Source organism: Notamacropus eugenii, chromosome 5 (assembly GCF_028372415.1).
Source record: "Notamacropus eugenii isolate mMacEug1 chromosome 5, mMacEug1.pri_v2, whole genome shotgun sequence".
In the NCBI taxonomy this organism is placed as follows: domain Eukaryota; kingdom Metazoa; phylum Chordata; class Mammalia; order Diprotodontia; family Macropodidae; genus Notamacropus; species Notamacropus eugenii.
Window position 1 is genome coordinate 62,867,539 of NC_092876.1, and position 14,145 is coordinate 62,881,683.

At 44.0% G+C, this 14,145-nt stretch overlaps 1 protein-coding gene across 1 annotated transcript in view; it reads left to right on the plus strand.

The window, feature by feature from the left end:
* Window positions 1–4,680, plus strand: part of EPHA8 (EPH receptor A8) — a 50,031-nt gene extending 45,351 nt beyond the window's left edge. Inside the window, exon 17 of the mRNA XM_072609233.1 lies at window positions 264–4,680. Coding sequence (XP_072465334.1) covers window positions 264–378 — 115 coding nt within the window. The 3' untranslated portion in view covers window positions 379–4,680. The remainder of the gene's footprint in view (window positions 1–263) is intronic.
* The last annotated feature ends 9,465 nt before the right edge of the window (window positions 4,681–14,145 follow it).

The window sequence follows — 14,145 nt, forward strand, 5'->3', positions numbered from 1 at the left end:
TGATCTTTTGAGCTGGAGGGAGGTGGGGAAGGGGAAGGGGAAGGGGAAGGTAGACACTGGAAGAGAATGGTCGTGGGACATCATGTCATAATAATGGATTATTAGAACCAACTGAGAGAGTGTGGCTGTCTCAATGTAGTCCATTTCGGCTGCTGAAGAAATACTCCTTTTTCCTGGTAAAGGGCTCATGGCTCCCCATCCATATTCTCTTGACTTGGAAGAGAAGGTCCATGACCTTGACTGGAATTATTTTGCCTTGTCAGGGATGTTCGTGGTCTGGGGATCACCCTCACAGGACACCAGAAGAAGATTGTCAGCAGTATCCAGGCCATGCGCTCCCAACTGACCAGCCCCAATGGGCCTCGGAGGCCCCTCTGACTTGCTGTTGGCTTGTGGGGACTAAGAGGGAGCCTAAAGCCAGGCCTACCCAGGAAGGAAAGGGGGTCTGCAAGGGCTCAAGGTCAATGGGCAAACTGGAGCTGGCTCCATGAAAAGAAGGCCTAGGGCCCAGCCCAGGACAGAAGGGAGGTGGAGGCCACCCTCCCCATCCCCCTATCCCTTTCTCCCCATGTTTCCTTTTGACCCTTGGGCTGGGTCATGGGGGCAGAGGGTGGCTCTGCTTGGGATTGGGAGCCAAGTGAGGCCTTGGCTGGAAGCTACCTGGCTCTCAGGATGGACATGTCACTGCCCTCAGCCTCCTGAAAGCCACTCACCTGTCCTCGATGTGTGTGCTCACCATCCAGGGCTCATGGGATGGGGTAGGGTGGGGGCAGACAGAGTCTTCACCAAGGTTCTCACAGGGTCCTGGGAACTCATCCCCAAAGGCTGGTGGGCCTCAACTGGGCCTCAACTCCTGGTGTCAGCCAAAGACACTGTCCCCTTGCCCTGCACATTAGTGTGCATGTGCATCAGTGTGTGAAAGGATGTGTGTATCACAGGGTTGAGTGATGGTGTGTTCTAAGGACACGTGTGTGTGTATGTGTGTGTGTGTGTGTGTTCAAAGGTATTATGAACTGATCAACCTCTATCTGGGGTGCCCTGTTTTGGAAAAAATACTGATTAGCTAGAGGTTTGCCCAAGATGGGCAGCCAAGGTGGAGAAAGACTTTGAGATTGTGTCAGGGAAAAATGGGTTGAAGGAACTGAGCACAGTTAGTTTGGAGGGGATAAGACTCAGGGTGGGGGACATGAGAAACAATCTTCAAGTATTTAGAGGGCTGTCGTCTGGAATAGTAATTCAATTAGTTCTGTTTGGTCCTAAGGGCCAAACCAGGGGCAGCAATTAGGAGCTACAGAGAGGCAAGTGGAGGCCTGATGGCAGGGGAAAACATGCCTAATGGTTACTGCCTGTATGACCTTGGATAAGTCACTGCCCTCCCTGGACATCAGTTTCCTCATTGAAAAAAAGGAGATACATGGTGAAGTGAATAGAACACTGACCTTGGGGTCAGAAAGACCTGAGTCCAAATCTGGCCTCAGATACTTGACGCTAGCTGTGTGACCTTGGGCAAGTCACTTAACCCTGATTGCCTCACCTACCCCCAAAAATGAAAGAAAAAAGGTGTTGGACTAACTGACTTCCAAGTTTCCAGGCTTCTTCTAACTCTCTGACCTCTTATCTGAGTAGCACAACAGTGAACCTTTCTTGGGCTGCTTGTGAGGGCCCAACTTTAGACAAGTCACTCACCTTCACTGGACCTCAGTTTCCCCTTATTTAAAATGAGTAGGGTTGGACTAGGGGGTCCGTAAGGTCCTCCTGTGAAGGGAATGGGTTAGGTGCAAAGCTGAGATTTATTTTATAATTCTATGATTAAAATGATCTCAAAGCACAGGGGCCTGCCTTGGGACATCATGTCATAATAATGGATTATTAGAACCAACTGAGAGAGTGTGGCTGTCTCAATGCCACTCCACAGAGGTCTTGAATCAGAATTTGGATAACAGCTCCAGTGGGCTGAAATGGGGACCTCTGTCAAGGCAGAGGTTGTGCTGGATGACCTCTGAGGTCCACCTTATGATTTGATAGATGTTCATATCCAGATTCATTGCCAGGCGTGCGTGTGTGTGTATATGTGTGTGTTCGCACTCCCACGTGTCCTGTGTTGAAGTTGCTTGCCTGTGTTCCTGGTATGAATGTGTACATAGGTGCGTGCTTATATGCCTGATAACAACACATTTCTGTGAAGATGTGTGTGTGTGCCTGAGAGGGTGTTTGTGAATGCACATATCCCCATTTCATGGGAAGGTACATGACCCCAAGACGGTGGATTTGTGTGTTTCCATGAGTGTATCTTGATGTCCTGCCTATGTGAAGCTGTATGTGCGTGTCTGTGTGTGTGTGTGTGTGTTGATGTGAAGGTACCCTCTTATGAGGCTGTGGTGAGGTGACAGGGTTTGGAGCCTTCCCCTTATCCCCTTTCTCCCCACATTTACTCACTTCCACACATTTACTTGGGGTTCATAGGTCCTAGAGCACCCAATGGGTACCTCAGTTCTGTGATCAATGTCCTGCCCCCCCAACACACACACACACACACACACAGGCACACACACACACACACACACACACACACACTCGGGCACTCCAGGAGAAACTTGTCTTGTTTTCAAATTCACCAGCACCAAGACCCCATCACCCCTCCAGGGACGAGTGAGGACCACCACAGATCCAACCTCAGGTTTGGGGGTCTGTGCTCTTCTTCTGTCCTCATGGCCGACTCTCCCCTATCAGCCAAAGTGTCTGCACGTCTTCCATCTCCAAAGTCTGGAGCCCCTTCTCCCCTTCTCCTCCCTCCCCATCTACCCAATCTTCACCCCAGTCCTGGGGACGTTTTCAGTCCTTTTGCTGCTCCAATGGGATAACAGGGTTATCAATATCACAAATTCTTTTTCATGAAAATATTTACTACAGCTGCCTAGGGGCTCCCCCAATCCTAAATATCCTCCACTGCCCTACTGGCCAGGGAGGGGGGTGCAATGTAACCTTTGGCTGCCAGGCCCCTACTGCCCCCATGGGGCCCCCAATGCCCAACCACTCCCCTCTGCCCACCTCCCTCCCCACCCCCAACACACACTGAGCAGAGTTAGGCCAAGCTTTGGTCATGGAAGACAACAATTCCTACCCAGCCTCTGTTGAGGAGCCTTAGACCTCCAGACACTCCTCTGGCCACAGACTCTTCACATCAGCTGGCCCTTCTTTTGGGTCAAGGGCCACAGAAGCATAAAATGAGGAGGGGAAGGATCTTTAAAGAGAGAAGAACTTAGGAAGAGTTGAAATTATTTAGACTGTCAGAACCCAAAGGGTCTCTAGAACCCCGGATGTCAGAGCTGGAAGGACCCTTAGAACCCAGGATGTCAGAGCTGGGAGCGCTCTTAGAACCCAGGATGTCAGAGCTGGGAGGGCTCTTAGAACCCAGGATGTCAGAGCTGGGAGGGCTCTTAGAACCCAGGATGTCAGAGCTGGGAGGGCTCTTAGAACCCAGGATGTCAGAGCTGGGAGGGCCCTGAGGACACAGGATGTCAGAGCTGGGATTAGAACACAGAATGTCATCTGAGAGAGAGTCCTTAGAACATAGAATGTCAAAGCTGGAAGGGTTCTTGCAGTGTAGAATGTTGGAAATGGAAAAGACTTTAAAACATAATGTCAGAGCTGAACGGACCTTTGAAAACCCCCTAGACCAAACCCTTCATTTTTCAAGGGGTCATCAAGTAGCAGAAGGGGACTAGGCTTGAATTTGCTGTCTTCCACTCCGATGCTCTTTGTCCCAACCACCATCTCGCACTGAAAGCTTCTGACTCTAGGGGAGCAATGAGGAGGCCGGTAAAGACCCCCTCCTTTCTCAGAATCTTGCCCTGTACCCCCTTTAACCTCTCACTCCTTCCAACCCCAGGGCATGTAAATATTTTTTTCTACTTGTGTTTGAGAATTTTTCCTGACTTCCTTACAATGCAAACATGGTCTTCAAAGCACAGAAAAAGTCACCACGTGTGAGTATGGATCTTCCAAAAGAAGGCCAGACCCAGCTGGGGCCCCTGTCTTGGGCAGCTGGGGGAGCTGTCAGGGGCAGGCTCCCCTCAGCCCCTGCCCCACCTCAGCCTGCAATGGAGAATGGGATGAGGGGCAGGGCCAGGCCTCCATCCCCCTCTAGTTCCTTCCCCATCACCCCCCAATCTGCACAGTTGTCCCAAGGACACACCAGCACGGGGCACCTCCAAAGCCCTGAGCCCCTTCTGTTCCTGCAATAATTCTGGCCCAATGTACCCCTGAGGCCACCAAGTTCTCTTCTCTCTCTCTCTCTCTCTCTCTCTCTCTCTCTCTCTCTCTCTCTCTCTCTCTCTCTCTCTCTCTCTCTCTCTCTCTCTCAGCCAATTTGTCCTTCCTTCCTATGGAAGTTGGGGACTGGGGCTGGACACAGCACAACATCAGGCTGGGCCCTGGCCTGCTCACACACACATACACACACACACTTACACACACATATTCCCGGGCTTCTCAGTCCACCCAGGGCACAGGGATCCCTCAAGACACTTGGTCAGAAGGACTGATTTGGATCAAGTGTGGCTCCCACTTCCATCCTGGAGACAGGAGGATACCCATGGGCACCAAAGCCCTCACTGTGTTCTTCACTCTGAGTCGACAACTTGCCCAGGAGAGTAATAAATTCTTCATCTTGTGCTCATATTCCTCTCTCTTTGTGGCCTCTGTAAGGGAACAGCTTGGTGGGAGCCGAGGATGTAGCCAGCCCATCATTCCTGTGAGAACACTGCTAAGCCCTCCCAGGCTGACTCATATAGTTGGTGGGCTGGGGGGTCATTTAGTCTGACTGTGATTTCATGGATTTTAGAGGCATCCAGGTGGTAAAGTGGATAGAGCACTAAGTATGGAACCAGAAAAAAACTTGAGTTCAAATTGAGCCTCAGACATGAGCAGTGTGACCCCTGGACAAGTCACTTAACCTATCTCTCTCAGTTTCCTTCATTGTCGAATCGTGATAGTAACATAACCTCCCTCCTAGGATTATTGTGAGGATCAAATCCAATAATATTTGTAAAGTGCTTTGGAAACTTTAAAGTGTTAAATGGGTCCTAGCTCTTACAGATAAGGAAACTGAGGACCAGGGAAGGGAAGGGGATTTACTTGTCCAAGGTCACACAGGTAGTAAGTCCAACACTGAGAAAGCATTCTTTTGCCTCTGAATTACAACTCCCAGGATACCAGTCAGTTTTCAAACCCCTGTTAAATAAATACCACAGGTAGGTGTCCTCAGACACCAGATCTGGTGGTTCTTCCCACTGCCCTACTCTGGCCGTTTGGCCTTGGAGAGCTGATATCTATATGGTGTTTTGAAGTTTACAAAGGCTCTATTTGTAGAGCCATCATTCTAGTTAATTCTAAACAAACAATCTTGTGAGGAAGGTTCTGCAGGGGTTGCAGCTGGGGAGACTGAGGCCCAGAGAGTGGAAGTGACCTGCCCACCGTCACACTAGCAGTAAGTGGCAAAGCCAAGATTCCTTCAACTCAAAATCTGGTGTTCTGCCCACTGCTCCATCCTGTCTCTGATCCTAGAGAGATCACAGTCCAGCTCTTGGGGCTAGGTAATACTTACAGACTACCAGAGGAAGCCCCAGCCCTGGTTTTTTCCCCTTAGACTCCTCAGAAAGGGTTTTTGCTGTAACTGAACTATCTTATAAGATCACAGTTGTATGTCTTGTGGATTCCTATTAGAGGTCAGACCCCTCGTTTTATAGATGAGGAAACCAAGATCCAGAAGGATGATGGGAGTATGTCCAAGGTCAGACACAGAGGAAATGTGTGTAAAATCAGAGTCAGAAGGAACATTAGAATATAGGATATTTGAGTTGGAAAGACTTTTAAACAGAGACTTGTCAGGGCTGGGTGAGTTCTTAGAACACAGAATGTCAGGACTGGAAGGGCCCTTAGAACACAGGGTGTCAGAGTTGAGAGGGGCTTTAGGACACAGAATGTCAGAACTGGGAGAGTCCTTAGAACACAGAATATCAGAGCTGAGAGTGCGTTTAGAACATAGGATGTTAAACGAAGAAATAGTCTTACATTTATAAGTATATAGAATAATAGAGAAAAGGACTTCTGTGGTTGGAAAGAGCCTCAGACATCATCTAAGGCAGCCCCCACCTTCAGCAGACTAGGCAGCTGAGAGCCTGGGAAGAGAAGGGACATCCCAAATCACCAAATCTCAGAGTCAGTGACAGGCAGAGTCAGGGCTCAGGGCAGGCTGGATCCCAGGGAAAATGGCTCCCCATTCAGTCACTCCATCAGGCTGCCTCCTTCTACTAACAGAAAGGAGAGGTCATTTTTAAAACTTTGGATGCAGAGAAATTATTAGTATTTCCCCCACAACGGTCTTGTGAGGTAGGCAGAGAAAGCATTTTTATCCCAGTTTCATAGGGGAGAGAATTAAGTCCCAGAGAGAACAGAATTGGCTGACCTGAGATCAGTCTTTCCACTGTTCCTTGCTGTCCCTTCATGCTAACAGGAAGGGAAAATAGTCTGATAATCTTAGGGTATGCAGAATAATAATTGGCCAGTCAACATATCTTTATTAAGTTCCTACTATGTGCCAAGCACTACCAAGCATTAGGGAATGCCTAACAACCAAGCCCAGAGTTATGGATCCTAACCAGGACCACTACACTAGCTTGGACACGAGAGGTACCCACTTACGAACCTCAAACCTCTCCCTCTGTGAGAAATGAGCCCCCTGATTGCATCAAGTACAGCTGGCATTGGCTGGCCTCTCTCTGGCCTGGGAGGGGTTCATTACCCCTCTCTTTTCTTCAGCCCACCCCATCATTCTTCTGCGAGAGGCTGAGGGGTCCTGGCTCTATCCATTAGCAAGCTCCAACAGCTAGAAGAAAATGCCAACTAATATCCACAGAGCACCAGCCCTGGGAAGCTGTCTGGCAGAGGGAACAAAAGGCTGTGCTGGGGGCCAGGAAGACCTGAGTTACAATCCTGCTTTCTCCATATCCTGGTTATGGTACACTGGACAAATAATTTAAGTTGTCCAGTCTGTGCAAAGGGTTTGTTTCTACAGTAAGAGTTCTCCAAAAATTCTCTTTAAAAAAGGGTGTAGGAGAGAGAAGGGGGAGGAGAGACAGAGAGGGAGAGAGAGAGGCAAAGAGACAGAGAGACAGAGAGAGAGAAGAAGGAAACAGAGAGGGAGAACATTTCTTATAGTATTCTAAGCTTTACAAAGCAATTTCCTCACAATAGCCCTGCGAAATAGGTAATGCAGGTGTTATTATACCCATTTTACAGATGAGAAAACTGAGATTCAGTACATACAGGTCTTTTAACTTTGAGACCAATACTTTTTCCGTTATGCCACATTATAATCCACATTTAGGATCACACAATCAATCCCTCCTTAATCGGTGAAAGTTCATTTCTTTATAATCTTGGGACCTTGTGCCTAAGATCTACCTTTCCTCTTGGTGGCATAGATAACCTCCTGGGAGGCTTCATGAAGTCCCTCTTCTATCTCACTCACCATATCACACTGCCAGAAATTCCACCATTGGAGAGGCACATTTGTACAATACAGCACATTTCTCACAACACTTCGGTGAGGTAAGTAGCTCAAGGATCATCATCTACATTTTACAGATAAGGAAACTGAGGCCCAGAAAGAATAAGGGACTTGTCCAAGATTGCTAATTGGCAAGGTTGGGACCAGAGTCAAGTTCTGACCTTTGGTTACCTCTCTTTCCATTTCACCACATGGCCTGAACTGATGGTGAGCCATAAATTTCTCTGACTTGGATAAGAGCTCTGATTTATCTAGCCTAGTTGCACCTCTGAACAAGAGACTAGGACCAAAGCTAGAGAGGCCTGAGCATATATCCATTCATTCATTCCTCAAATATTGACCAACCAAGAATTATAGTTGGTCAGTTTATGACAATAATATGGCAATCCGTAGCTCTCAGTACCAGGAGTGATAGAGCCAAATGGGATTTAGCTCCTAATGGGACTGTAGGAAGGTCTTAGAGATTAGATCATACTGCATCAGAGACAGAATTGAAACCTTACTCTAGAGTCAGGGCTCTTTCTACCTTTCCATCCTGCCTCCTAAAGCAAGGGAAACTAAGGCTTGAGAATCTGGAAATAGTTACCTAGCTAGCATATATCAGAGGTAGGATTAGAATGCAGGCTTTCTATTCCAAGTTCAACATTCGTTCTTCTAGACCATGATAGACATGTCAGAATATTGACCGGACTTTTTTTTTCCCAAATGTGGCTTCCATTAAACTTGAGTGTATACTATAATCAGTGTCATATTATATGCAAGTGCTATTATATACAAGTTCTGTAACCTTGTAGTTCCAAGGACCTGGCTTGGAGTCTTGACTGTCATTAATCAGTTGTACAAACTTGGGCAAGCCACATCCAACTCTTAATTCTGTGTTTCAATGAGCTCCCTGAGTTTCAGTTTCCTCCTCTATAAAGTGGGACACATGATACTTGTACCACGTACTTCACAGAGCTGTTGTGATGAATGCATTTAGTTAATTGTAAAGCACTCTAGAAAATAGGGCTATTGCTTTGAATCAATTACCAAATCTTTACTATGATATTTGCCCAGCTCTGGGCTAATATGGCTATTCTAGATATCTATGTTCAAAGATCTAATTCCTAGAATTATAGAGGTGATCAGTCTCTCCTGTTCATATCCCAATATTTAGCAGCAAATGCCCCTCTAAATGCACATTATATGATACATGTTACATCACTAAAAGGCAAAATTCAACAAACAAATCATATACGTTTTGGTGGGGCTTGATATTCTATGTTCTAACATTCTATCTCCCACAAAGGCAGCTAGTGGCTCAGGGGATAGAGCTCTGAGTCTGGAGTCAGGAAGACCTGAGTTCAAATCTGATCTCAGACACTTACTAGGCGTCCGATTTTTTCAAGTCCCTTACCTCATCTGTATAATAGGGATAATAATAGCGCCTCCCTTCCAGGGTTGTTGTAAGGATCAAATGAGATAATATTTGTATTTGTTTGGCATGTAGTAAGTGCTATGTAAATGTTTATACCGTCCAAAATGCCCTTCTATCTGTGACATACTATGACTCAGAGAGACTGAAATCTAGTTGGGAAAGACCCCACCCACATGAAAAGATAACTTCTTTCTATCAAATACAGCATTACAGATAATGAGTCTGTGGAAGATTAGAGATTGAGAATGTAAGTCATCAAGGAAGACTTTCCAGTGTAACTGAACCTTGAAAGATGAGAATGATTCCAATAATCAATTACTGAGTAGCTATTAAGCTGGAGGATATGGTACAGGTGGCCAGGTTCTAGAGAGATAACACACAGAGGGAAGAGATAAAGGAGGGAGAGAGAATAAGTAGTTATTATGAACCTACTATGTGTCAGGCACTATGCTAAGCACTTTTACAAATATTTTCTCAAAGGTCACCCCAGGTATTTCCAGGTGAGGGCTATACTTCTTTAAGCTTATAGAATTTGGTTCTATGTTAACCATAGACACATCAGTACAGGTATCAGCATCCATTTGAGAGATACGGGCAAATCTTTAGTAGTAATATAAGCTGAGGCTGGGTTCTTCTTGCTTATATAAAGAAAACACTTTGCCTCTGAAATCAAGAAAGCTTACCTTTTCAAAAAATATCGGGGGTGCTAGGTGACCAAGGTATGAGTGACTGAGTTCATGAAGAGTCTTTCCTGAATTCATGACTGATCTTTCAAGCAACACAACCCTGGTCCAGATTAAAATTCTCAGCATCCTCGGATGAAGAGATCTGGAAATAAGGTCTATAATGAGCAGTTTCTCATAATTATCCTAAGGATAACCATATATTCAGTGAGCTTGGGAGGAAATGTATCTCAGGTTAGGGATCCTTCTCAGTTGAGGTATTAATAATTAGCCTGAGAATGACCTTGACAAACCTCATATAATATATACACATGTGTGTATATATTGTATAGATGAAAAATATATACATATGTGTATCTATTATATATTTTAGACATATTTTGGAGGGGAACGAGGAGGAAGGAATGTTGAAGAGGATAAGGAAAATCTGCTCAGTAAGGCTGTGTTTAAAAATTGTGAAGGGTATATAGAGAACTGGATAAAATTTATAAAAATATGAGTCATTCTCCAATTAATAAGTGGTCAAAGGATATGAACAGACATTTTCAGAAGAAGAAATCCAATTTTTCTATAGACATATGAAAAAATGCTCTAAGTCACTGTTGTTTAGAGAAATGCAAAAGGCAACAACTCTGAGGTACCACCTCACACCCATCAGATTGGCTCATATGTCAGAAAAAGAAAACGATCAATGTTATAGGGGTTGTGGGAAAACTGAGACACTAATGCCTTGTTGGTAGAGTTGTGAACTGGTCCAACCATTCTGGAAAACAATTTGGAACTAGTCAAAGGACTATAAAACTGTGCAAACCCTTTGACCCAGCAATACCATTACTGGAACTGAATACAAAAGAGATCAAAGGAAAAGGAAAAAGACCTACACCTTCAAAAATAATTATAGCAGCTCTTTTGTGTCAGCAAAGAATTGGAAATTGAGGGGATGTCCATCAATTGGGGAATGACTGAACAAGTTGTGGTATATGAATGTAATGGGATACTATTGTTCTATGAGAAACGAGGAGCAGGCAGGCTTCAGAAAAACCTGGAAAGACTTACATGAACTGATGCTGAGTGAAGTGAGAAGAACCAAGAGAACATGGTACACAGTAATAGCAGTGTCATCAATTGTGAATGGCTTAGCTATTCTCAGCAATGCAATGATCCTATACAATGCTGAAGGATGTATAATGAAAATGCTACCCATCTCCGGAGAAAAAACTAACTGATGAAGTCTGAAGGCAGATTGAAGTATACTTTTAAAAAAAACTTTCTTCATTATTCTTTTGGTTAATCTGCATTTTCTTTTGGAACATGGCTAATATGGAAAGGTTTTGCATGACTGCACATGTATAATCTATATCAACTTGCTTGCTTTCTCAAGGACAGAGGAAGGGAGGGAAAGAATTTTGAACCCAAAAATTTTTAAATGAACTTTAAAATTTTTGTTTATGTGTAATTGAGGACAAAAATAAATTTAAAAAATTACAGAGGAGAAAAAAAATCTGTTGAACCTTCAGTATGCAAATTATGAAGTTACAAGGGACTACACTTGGAAGAAAACTATTAATTCTTAATATCTTACCAAAAGGGTTTATTATAAACTCTGCTTAATATAAATGTTTCTCTACCCAAAATAGGTGGCTTATTTGCAATTTCTGTAAAAAATAAAATTCTATATGGATCCACTCCCATGCACAAGCTTAATCCCTCACTGTGCTTCAATTCTAAACATAGAAATAATAATAGCCAGTATTTATATAGTATCTACTAGACCACACTCTAAACACCTTACAATTATTTCATTTGATCCTTACAATAACCCTGTAAAGTAGGGGTTATTATCATTATTTTACAATTAAAGAAACTGAGGCAAACATAAATTAAGTAACTCAGACTCACTCATCAGTAGCAGCTCAAACCATGAGGTCAGTCACAGAGGTCAACTAAATCACTGGCCACCCAGGACATTGGGAGATAAGAAAGCAACTCACACTTCTATTGTACTTTAATGTCTGAAAAGCTTTCATAGCAAACCCTGTGAAGGAGATAATCCACATATTACCATTACCATTTTACAGATGAGGAAACTAAGGCAGAAAGATTTTAAGTGATTTACCTAGGGTGAAACAGCTAGTAACAGAGCTTGGATTTGAACTCAGATCTCCTAACTCTAAGTTCAATGCCATGCTACAACTCATACATTATATAGGATATTTGAGCTCAGATGGCCCTTAGAACACAGGATGTAAGAGCTGGGAGGGCCCTTAGAACACAGAATGTTAGAGCTGGGAGGGAATTTAGAGCACAGAATGTCGGAGCTGGGAGGACCCTTATAATACAAAAATGTTACTCTAAGAACATAGTCATACATTTCCAAATCTATAGAATAATCAAGAAAAGAGTGATGTAGTTGGAAGGTATTTTAGAAACCATCTAGTCCTACCAGTAACAGATGACGCTTCTGAGACCTGCATATATAGGGATATGCAGGAGCCAGCTTATACCAGCTCTCGAACCAATTGCAAAATTTTCAGAATGAGCATTAATAACTTGTAAATCACCAAATGCTTCAAATTGAGGTTTGATTTAGCATTTTGTTGATTGTCTAGACTTAAGAAAGTGGTAGAGAAAATGTAAGAAGTACAAATTAAACTTAAAAGTGTATTGTGCCTTTTGGAAAACCAGTTGTTAAACATTTACCAGCATACCCCTGGATATAGAAGATGTGAAGCAAAAAAATCGGACTGGATGATCTTTAAGAACCTTCCCAGTTTCGACGTTCTATATTCCAAGGTAGCTCCTAGTTCTGGCCCTGTGTTCCAAGGTCCCTTTCAGTCCTGTTATTTTATACTTTCCCCTTCTGGGCCATTCTAAAAGCCCTTCTATGATCCTGGGACTTCACAATTTAGTTGTGGAGACCCACTTACATGAAAAGAAAATCGCCCTGTTATTATGCGTGCTAAGTAACCAGTGAGCGATTTAGAAAATGCTTCCCAGATGAAATGGACCTTGAAGGATGGGCCCAATTCAGATAGTCATTTACTGCTCAGTATCCTAACCTATGGGGCAAGAAGGAGATTTTAATTCCTGCCTCAGGAAGTTCAGTCTGAGGAATGAGAAGGGAAAAATAGTAAGGATGGCTGATCTCTAGACATAAAGGCTACAGAGATCATGGAAAAGAGGAGGAGCAGAAGGAGGAGGAAGAGGAAGAGCATCTCACATGTTTTCAGCCTCTGGAGCATTTTTACCCATTATTATCATATTTGGCACTTACAGTAAAACAGCTATATATTAGTAGGACTTTGGGCAAATGAATTCATCTTTAGAGCTTCAGTTTCCTTATCCATTAAAGGGGAAAGCTGGACTAGATGACCTCTAAGCTCCAAATTCTATAAGTAAGAAAGCAACGAGCTAATTCATACTAATGAGTGATTGGTTATTTTTAACCCTTTCAGAGCCTATTGGCCCAAATGATTCCCTACTGGTTAGGATTTCTGGGCTGCTGACATTCTTAAATGAAAATATTTATGCTATTGGAGGGCACACAAGGGGGAGAGATAGAGTGACTCACATAGTGACTCATATAGACATGGCTTCGAGTCAGAAGATCTGGGTTCAAATCCTGGTTCCAACACTTACTGACTGTATAAATACAAGCAAATTCTTCACTCCTCTGAGCCTCTTGCATGTAAAATATGGGTAGTACTCCTAGGGTCAACAATAATCCACATTAATATAGTATTTTATGCCCTTATTATTATTATCGTTCCTGAGAAAAAATATGGCATAGTGGATAGAGGGCCAACCTCTGATCCAGGAAGCCAATACTGGCTGTGTAACTCTGGAAAAATCATCTAACCTCTCAGTGATCTTGGCAACTCTCTAAGACAACAAGGTGCCAACTTGCATCGGGAGAGGAAGTTTGCTCACATGGAAGTTCTCTGGGCCAGTGAAATCACAGGTCCAAGTCCTATCCCTATTGTTATTCTTAGAACATCACCAGGCTGCTGTAAGTATAAGGCATTTCCTTTGGTTGAGAAATATACTCTAAGTGGCTAGAGAGGGAATACCTGGAAATTCCAGGGAATCCTTCCCTTTACTCCACAATGTCCCTAGAAGCATCACAGATTATGGTTCCACTCTGAAATGTGGACACTCCCAGAAGGAAAGCAAATCTGAGGTTGATGGTCAGGCAGCATCTCTGACATTCTGGTGAGTCCTGCTTTAATTCTTTGGAAAGGATCTAACCCTATGGTACTCCCCTGAGGTCATGGACTCCCTCCTCCCCCAGGCAGTAAAATACACCTGAATCTGTTAGATCAATAGCCTTCTTGTAACTGGACCCACATCGGAGTCAAAACTCTTTTGCTCCTTTAGATCATGGCTTTTAGCTCCTTGTCTCTTTCTACTTTCTGGAATCTCATGTGCTACATTCTCTTCTCTCTCCAAGAGGTAAGCTCTATCCAGGAACTTCC